Source organism: Ursus maritimus, unplaced genomic scaffold, assembly GCF_017311325.1.
Source record: "Ursus maritimus isolate PB19 unplaced genomic scaffold, ASM1731132v1 scaffold_22, whole genome shotgun sequence".
NCBI classification, from domain to species: Eukaryota; Metazoa; Chordata; class Mammalia; order Carnivora; family Ursidae; genus Ursus; species Ursus maritimus.
The window spans coordinates 22,444,731-22,452,775 of NW_024424675.1; the positions used below are offsets into that span (position 1 = coordinate 22,444,731).

Below are 8,045 nucleotides of genomic sequence, written 5' to 3' on the forward strand. Positions count from 1 at the left end.
GGGCCCACCCCCCCCCCCCGAACAGCCCTGGGTAGTGGCACGGGTCCCCACAGGAACATACTGAGTCTCTGTCTCTCACAGACATCAAAGCAGATGAGAAGAGTTCGTGCACCCTGCCTGAGGGTACCAACTCCTCGCCCCAAGAAATTGACCCCAGCAAGGAGAATCAGCTGTATTTCACCTACTCTGTACACTGGGAGGTGAGAAGGGGCTGGAGCCCACGGCAGGGGAGGAGGGTTCTAGTCTGGGCAGGAGTTACCTAGCAAGAGGCCCGACTCCAAGCGCTTCGGTTCCACCCTTCTTCCTCCCCCTCCAGGAAAGTGACATCAAGTGGGCCTCTCGCTGGGATACTTATCTGACCATGAGTGACGTGCAGATCCACTGGTTTTCTATCATTAACTCTGTCGTGGTGGTCTTCTTCCTATCAGGTGAGACATCTGTGGGATGGGAGGTGGAGAGGAGGGGTGACAGATGAAGGTCTGAGGCATCACATGACTTAAGGGTGCCCTCGGGGCCAAGTGTAGGTCAGAAACAGACCTCAGGGTCTGTGCTAGCATCAGGTATGCAAAGGTGAACAAGATTTAGTCTCTGCTCTGGAGAGCTCCCTAGGGAAAGACAGATACATCTCTCCGTGCACACCTTCACTGACTCATTCAGCCCGATTTCGTCGTTGCCTGTTCTGTGCAAGTGCTGGGCCACCTGCTGGGGATGTGGTGTTGAGCGAGCCCAGCCCCTCACCGTCTGTTCTGGTGGTGGGAGAGACAAGCAGAGAAGTGGTTGAGTCCGGATAGGGTAAGTGCTGTGGAGCAGATAAACAGGGTGACCAGATACACAGCTCTCGTGAAAGGATGAAGGCTGCTTGAGAGAAGACCTCTCTGAATCGGGGGGAGCCACCATTCAGAGACCCAGGGAAAGACTGGTCCAGCAAAGGCCATGGCCCTGCAGTGGGACGAGCTTGGTGAGAAACCGGCTGGCGAGCCAGGGGGAGGGTAGTGGGCAGAGGTGGATGAAACCGATCATTGCAGTATCATGGGAAGTAGAGCTCATGCTAGCGGCTCTTTATTAGACATTTACTGAGGGGCCAGCTGCTGTCTTAGTAAGCACTTTATAAATCTCTTGATCCTTCAAGTTCTGTGAGCCAAGCCTAAAACGTTTAAGTTAGCTTGAGGTCATACAGCCATTGTCTTAACCACTATTACTATCTGCCTGGAGGGGAGACAGGGTGCTGTGGAGGTACAAGTGGGGGGGCCTCTGAACCACTGGGGTGTTGAAAGGTGAATATGCCTGGGGTAAGTCTTGAAGTGGGAGCGGGCGTCAGGGCAAAGGGAACAGGAAGCAGCCCTGGTAGAGGCACGGAGGCTGTGAACTGGTGACAGAATAACAGGCAAGCAGGGGCAGCGGGGGAGGTAAGCACGGGAGGAAGCGAGGCTGCAGAGGTCAGGAGGACAAGACATGGAGGTGCCGGGACGCTGTTCTCCCTGGAGTACAAAGCAGTGTCCCTTGATTGCCCAAACGCATCCCGGTGGCTTTTTCCTTCCCCTACCAGGGGAGTGACCCTCTGTGTGCCCCTCTCTGTATAGCCGGGCTGGAGCTCTGCTTGGCAGAGGGCCTGAGGCAGCTGCCTGGCCACCGCCCACCGGAGGAGGCCACTCCTGCCAGCCGTCACTCAGCCAAGCACGAGGCCCAGGAGGGCACGCAGCCCAGGAGACTCCGCTGGCAGTGCTCACGCCTCTCTCCCCACGCTGTTCGTTTCAGGCATCCTCAGCATGATCATCATCCGGACCCTCCGGAAGGACATCGCCAACTACAACAAGGAGGATGACATTGTACGAGGTCTTGGCTGGGGGGTGGACTTGGAGAGGGAGGGCAGACTAGCAGTCGCGTTCTGGGCCTACCAGACTGAAGGTCAGGGAGTGAGGTGTGTGTGTGTGTTTCATAGAGTAGTTTGAAAAGGAAAAAATAATGTGTAATGACCCAAAACGATAGGGATTAGTGTTCTGAGTTCTAAGCTTAAAAGCAATGGGAGAAATCACAGAAAGAAAACTTAATGAATATGACATTTGAAATCTGAAAACTGGGGGTGCCTGGCTGGCTCAGTCAAGTAGAGCACGCAGCTCTTAATCTTAGGGTTGTGAGTTCAAGCCCTATCTTGGGTGTGGGGCCTATTAAAAAAAAAAAATCTAAAAACTGTTCTGCGTGTCAGAATATATAGACAAAACAGAAAAGTGCCAAACAGTACTTGCAACAAACCTGAAAAAAGAGGCAATAGTTAAAAGAATTGGTTTTTAAAACTCCCAAAATCTCTAATCTGAGAATGAACAAAAAATTTACTGACTAGGAACTATACATGGCTAGTAAACGTGTGAAAAACAATTTTTACCTCAGGGATGGCTATCCCCCCCCATACAGATTCACACAATTATGAGAAGACAGTTTTGGACCTTCACATCAGTCCAAGTGTGTTTTCATATAGTAGTCATTGGCAGCAAGGTTGATGTGAGCTAAGCACTTTTCCATGCCACCCATGCAAGTATAAATTGGTAGTTTTCTGAAAAGTTATGTGTTGGCTGTACACACCATGAACTATAAAATAGTTAACTTGCCTTGACCCAGTAATTCTTCTAGAATTTTCTGAAGAAAGCCATCTAAACCACAAAGACTTGGTGTAGAAATATTTATTATCGCTTTATTTATAATTTAAATGAACTGGATGTAGCTTAATATTCCATAATAATGGATTGGTTGTGTTATGGTGCAGTTATACAATGGAAAGTTACACAGACATTAAAATACTAATTGCAAAGAGTACTTATTGGAGATGAGGAAATGCTCATGATCAAACATCACCTGAAAATAACAAAGTACGCGGTAAATAGGGTCTGGTTCCAGTTTTAGTGTTTAAAAATTATATATACATATACACACACACACACATACACACACACACACATACACACACACACACACATAAAGTGGTAAAGGAAATGCATCGAAACAGTGGTATCATTAAATGCCAGGAGTATAAATTATTGTATTTTGTATGTTTTTCTGGGTTTTTAAAAATTTTTTGAATGTTTTCTTATGAGTTTTAGACTTTTGTTCAGTCTTTCCGGATTTTTAAGAAATTATCTACTATAAACATTTATTACTTTTCATTCATTTGAATAGCATGCCATGTGCTAAAAAATTTTTTTTCACTTTTTTATTACATAAGAGCACATATTACTTTCATAATCAGTTAAAAAAAATGCTTCTAAATTTCACCACTCAAAAACTCTCAGAGTTAACATTTCAGTGTGTTGATGTTTACATTATTTTTCCATGTACGAGGCTTGTGGAATCTGGGGAGGAGGTTTGCCTTTTATGCAGCTGTAAGCCTCGTGCGTGTGCCCTCCTTTTCCATGCGACACTTCTCTGAGGAGTACTATCTCATGTCACTCACAATCCTGTCAGAGTGGAGGCTGCTTGACCGCTGAGGGACCCTCAGCCCTGGTCAGGGGGCGTGGGTCCCTGCCGGACTGCCTCCTCTGAACCCCAAGAAGCAGCCTCACTTCTGACCCTTTGCTGCAGGAAGACACCATGGAAGAGTCTGGGTGGAAGCTGGTGCACGGTGATGTCTTCAGGCCCCCCCAGTATCCCATGATCCTCAGCTCCCTCCTGGGCTCAGGCATTCAGCTCTTCTGTATGATCCTCATCGTCATCTGTGAGTGGGCCTGGGGGGACTGGGGGTGGGGTCCTGTCACCAGAGAGCACAGGCCTGAGTCTGAGAGAGGAGTGGCCCCCCCCCCCCCGCCCCCGGAGAATGGGGCAAGTCGGCATTACTGAGCCAGACAGGGTCGTCCATGGCAGCAGGAAGGCTGGCTCCTCTCAGCACTGGGCTCTGGTGGTTTGCTGCCCCCTCAGAGCTCTCCGGCTCCATGGATCACCTGCCACGTCCACTCCGTCAGCAAAGCCACACGTCAGTGCTGTGAGGTTGGCCTCCCGCAGCAGTCAGGCGTTAAGTGACTTATGCAAGTCAACACCAGGATTGGGAGGGGAATCAGGTCTTTTCTCAGAAAACAACCCCCCAAAATCCTAATATATAGTCATTATAGACCGTTCTGAGTCAGTCTGCCTAAAAAAAATTTTTTTTACCATATTAACTACTTTTTAATTGACATATAACACTGTGTAAGTTTAAGGTGTACAGCTGTATGTATCCGTTGTGAAGTGATTGCCACAGTAAGCTTAGTTAGCATTCGTCACCGCACATAGTGACATAATTAAGATCTAATCGCTTAGCAGCTGATCTGCCTAAGTTTGTATCTCAGGTTCATGCCTCTAAGCTTTGTGACTTTGGACAACTGACTTAACCTCTGCGAACCTCAGTTTCCTTGTTTGAGAAATGGATAACCGGCCTCCACGTCGTAGGGCTGATAAGGCAGATGCAGTGAGCTGGCATTCATAATGCTCTCAGCTCGGCCAGGCTGGTTGCAAGGGGCCTGTGGGCTGGAAGCTGCCGTGAAGATGGGGCCAGCCAGCGGCCAGCAGCGGCTGCTCCCCAGTGAACCCCAGCTAAGACCGGTCTTCTGTAGAGAGCAAGGGAGTATGCTGTCAGGAAGGCCAAGGGAGAAGGAAGCCTCATCTAGCCTCATCTGCCCTGGGCCCCTGGCCGTCAGCCGCCCTGACTGTTTCTCTTCTCCCCCGCCCTCCACAGTCGTGGCCATGCTCGGGATGCTGTCACCCTCCAGCCGGGGAGCTCTCATGACCACAGCCTGCTTCCTCTTCATGTTCATGGGGTAGGTGTGTCTGCGTGGACTCCGGGGCTGGCACAGGCGGCCTGCCCTCCAGCTAACAAGTCCCCTCCATTTGGATCCCTACCATTTCCCCACAGGGTGTTTGGTGGATTTTCTGCTGGCCGTCTGTACCGTACTCTGAAAGGCCATCGGTGGAAGAAAGGAGCCTTCTGTGTAAGTGTCCTCACCTCCTCCCAGTGATGGCGTGGAGCTGAGAAGCTCCTTCCTGGGCTCCTCAGCAGCGTAGGCAGTCTGTGGTGGGGATTAGGACCAGAGGCAGAGCAGCAGTGTGATAGAGTGGGGGGAACACACACCCAAGCGTAGGGAACACTGGGTTCTCACCACAGGCACCTTGGGACCTCTGAGGGCCCCTGCTGCTGCATCCATAAGAAGAGGGGGTTGAATTTAGGTGATTTTTAGCCTACCTTGTCCGACGGCTCAAACAAGGGAAGAAATAGAAGATTCAGAATAACAAGATTTGATACCAAGCCCCGGTGTCCAAGTTTAAGGCCAAAAACTGATCAGCAGGGCTGCTGGGAGGACACCCTGCCCAGTGGAGTAGAGGGAACTACGTGCCAGGGGAGAAGAGGCCAGGCCCATGTTGCCTTCAGCCCGTCTTTGGATTTTGGTGCCTCCATTTCCTCTTCAGAAAGGACAGCTCCTGCCCTTCTCTGTCCTGCTGGTGGTCAGGAGAGTTTTGGGCAGCAGAACAGACCAAAGAAACTGGCGGATGCCTGGAACTTGACCCTACCTCCCAGGGAGCCCTGAGCCCCTCTCCCAGACAAGCGAGGCCCCTCAGGCCCCGGGAAACCCCTGGTGCCAGACTCGAAGAAGCCTGTAGTCCAGCGTTCTGAAACCATTCTCACTGTCAAAAGCCCCAGGGCAGCCCAGGCTCTCTCAGCTCTGGCTGCCACACCCCTGGCACAGAGTAAGCCCTCGCTGTAGAAGAGCTGCAAAGGTGACTATTCTGGAAGAATCAAAGGTCCTGAATTGTTGATGCATTGAGCACTTTCCTCAGGCCACTGTGTGCTGAGAGCCGGGGACCTACAGAGGTGTGGAACCCAGGCAACTCCTTGTGCAACTCTTCCCTGGGGGGCCTCCCACAGATACCCCAGGACCTCCCTCTGCAGGCCCCACGCCATACGCCACCTCTCTGCCCCGCACCTGCTCCTTGCATCCGGTGGCAGCATCATTCACCTGGACCCCAGGCCAGGCCGCTGGGTTGCTTCCTTACCGCCTATTCCCTTCTGCCCACCTCCTTTCAGACAGCAAGTGTTAAGGGTTTTCCCACCAAATAGTCCATGAGTTCCCTCCGAGCTCCAGCTCTGGCTCTAGAGCTCTTGCCCAGGTTTTGGGCATTTTTGTCCCTCACCTAGACCCTTGACTGTCCTAGGCGTCCCTGGTGTCCCTGTGAGATTCTGACCCTTCCCTGGTGCTCTGCCTCCGCCCACGGTGGGCGTGTGCTGTGGCCCTCAGCGATGCGGAGACTGCACTGCCCCGCTCTCCTCCAGCCCCTGTCTTCCCCTCTGCCCGGGCACACCACTCCCTCTTAGCTCCAGCGTCACCCTCTAGAAGCCTCCTCCCCTTCTTCCCCCTTTCCAGCCCCGTGTCCTTGGCAGCCCGGAGGAGGTAGGCAGAGCCTTGTGCCTGCAAGCGGTGCCATGGAGGCGGTTCTCCATTTGTGGGTCTGTCTGCTGCACTGGAACATTCTTCCTGCTCTCACTCCCGGTATCTAGCACTATGTCTAGTCTGTACATTTCTGCTGGGAGAGCAGATGAATGCCCTGCTATCCAGCAGAGAAAAACAGAAACATGCAGGCGGGGAGGAAATGACGTTTGAGCTGGGCTTTACAGAGGAGGGTTTAAGTTGGACCGAAGCAGCCAGTGGGGTGGCCTGGGGTTCTGGAATCTCCCAGATCCCAGTCCTGGCTCTGTTCTTTCTCAGTTTCCCCATCTGTCCAGTGGGGGATGGTTACACCTGCGTCTCAGGGTTGTTGTGTGGATGGAAAGAGACTTCAGGGAAGGCCTTTGGCACAGCACGAGCACTCAGGCAGCAGGTACCCTGAGGTGTTGACCACTCTGCCTACATACCAGCCCAGGGACAGCGACGTGCAGGAGCAGCGACCAGTTACTGGGTGTGGGAGAGCTATGGGCCAAAGGTGAAATTGGCATCGGAGGTTGAGTGCCAGATTGCAGGGGGCCCCAGGCATTGTGCTCAGCGGCCCCCCTGGGTGCTCAGGCCGCCGCAGCAGCGAAGAAAGCTCCTGTAGGTCCGGGACTTTGGCTCCATGTGCCTGGGCCCCAGCCCGAGAGACTGTGATTGGATGGAATACAGGGCACTGGGTCAGGGGCTTGGCCTCTGGGGTCAGACTGCTTGTGTTTGAACCTCTGATCTCCCCTTAACTGTATGAAGTTGGGGTGTGTATTTAACATTGCTGGGCCTCAGTGTCCTCTTTTTTTCTTTTTTCTTTTTTTTTTAAAGATTTTATTTACTTGAGAGAGAGAGAGCACAGAGGGAGAGGGAGAAGCAGACTCCCCGCTGAGCAAGGAGCCCAATGCAGGGCTCGATCCCATGACCCTGGGCTCATGACCTGAGTAAAAGGCAGACACTTAACTGACTGAGCCACCCAGGCACCCCAGTGTCCTCTTCTTTAAAAGGGGATAATGATAATCCTTTCTATCCAGGCCTGTAGAGGATTAGGTGAGCCGATGTGTGCGGAGGCCAGCACCCGCCACCCCAAAGACTCACTTAAAGCTTACTCACCACTGTAGGCAATTTGGGTTGGGCCCATACATGTTTTGTAAAAGTTTTATTCTTTCACTCCTGTTCAACAAATGTTTATTGAGCAGCTACTGTGTTCTAAATGCTGGGTGTACATCAGTGAACAGGGCGGAGGGGGGGCGACACACGACGACACACTCCCCCAAGGAGCTTACAGTCTCTGGGGGTAGGCAGGCGTTGACCAGCTAACAGTACATAATTACAGACTGGGATGAGGGCAGGCAACGGGCAGTTCAGGGAGTGCTTTCTGGAAGGAATTATCCTGGAGCTGGCTCCTGAAGGACAAGGAGGGTTGAGAGCCTCTAGTCTGGGGGTCCCACTGGAGGAGGTGGCAGCTCCCTAGCCTGGTCTCCCTTGCTTCCAGACGGCAACCCTCTACCCTGGCGTGGTCTTTGGCATCTGCTTCGTTTTGAATTGCTTCATCTGGGGAAAGCACTCATCAGGAGCAGTAAGTACGGGCCAGCGGGGGGGGGGGGGGGGGGGGGGGGG

At 52.3% G+C, this 8,045-nt stretch overlaps 1 protein-coding gene across 2 annotated transcripts in view; it reads left to right on the top strand.

The window, feature by feature from the left end:
* TM9SF4 (transmembrane 9 superfamily member 4) overlaps positions 1 to 8,045 on the top strand; it is a 52,393-nt gene that overhangs the window by 34,786 nt on the left and 9,562 nt on the right. For both annotated transcript variants that reach the window (XM_008703226.2, XM_008703227.2), the window contains 7 exons: positions 82 to 200; positions 317 to 428; positions 1,756 to 1,826; positions 3,571 to 3,703; positions 4,697 to 4,778; positions 4,874 to 4,949; positions 7,921 to 8,004. In XM_008703226.2, the coding sequence (XP_008701448.1) occupies positions 82 to 200; positions 317 to 428; positions 1,756 to 1,826; positions 3,571 to 3,703; positions 4,697 to 4,778; positions 4,874 to 4,949; positions 7,921 to 8,004 (677 nt within the window). The remainder of the gene's footprint in view (positions 1 to 81; positions 201 to 316; positions 429 to 1,755; positions 1,827 to 3,570; positions 3,704 to 4,696; positions 4,779 to 4,873; positions 4,950 to 7,920; positions 8,005 to 8,045) is intronic.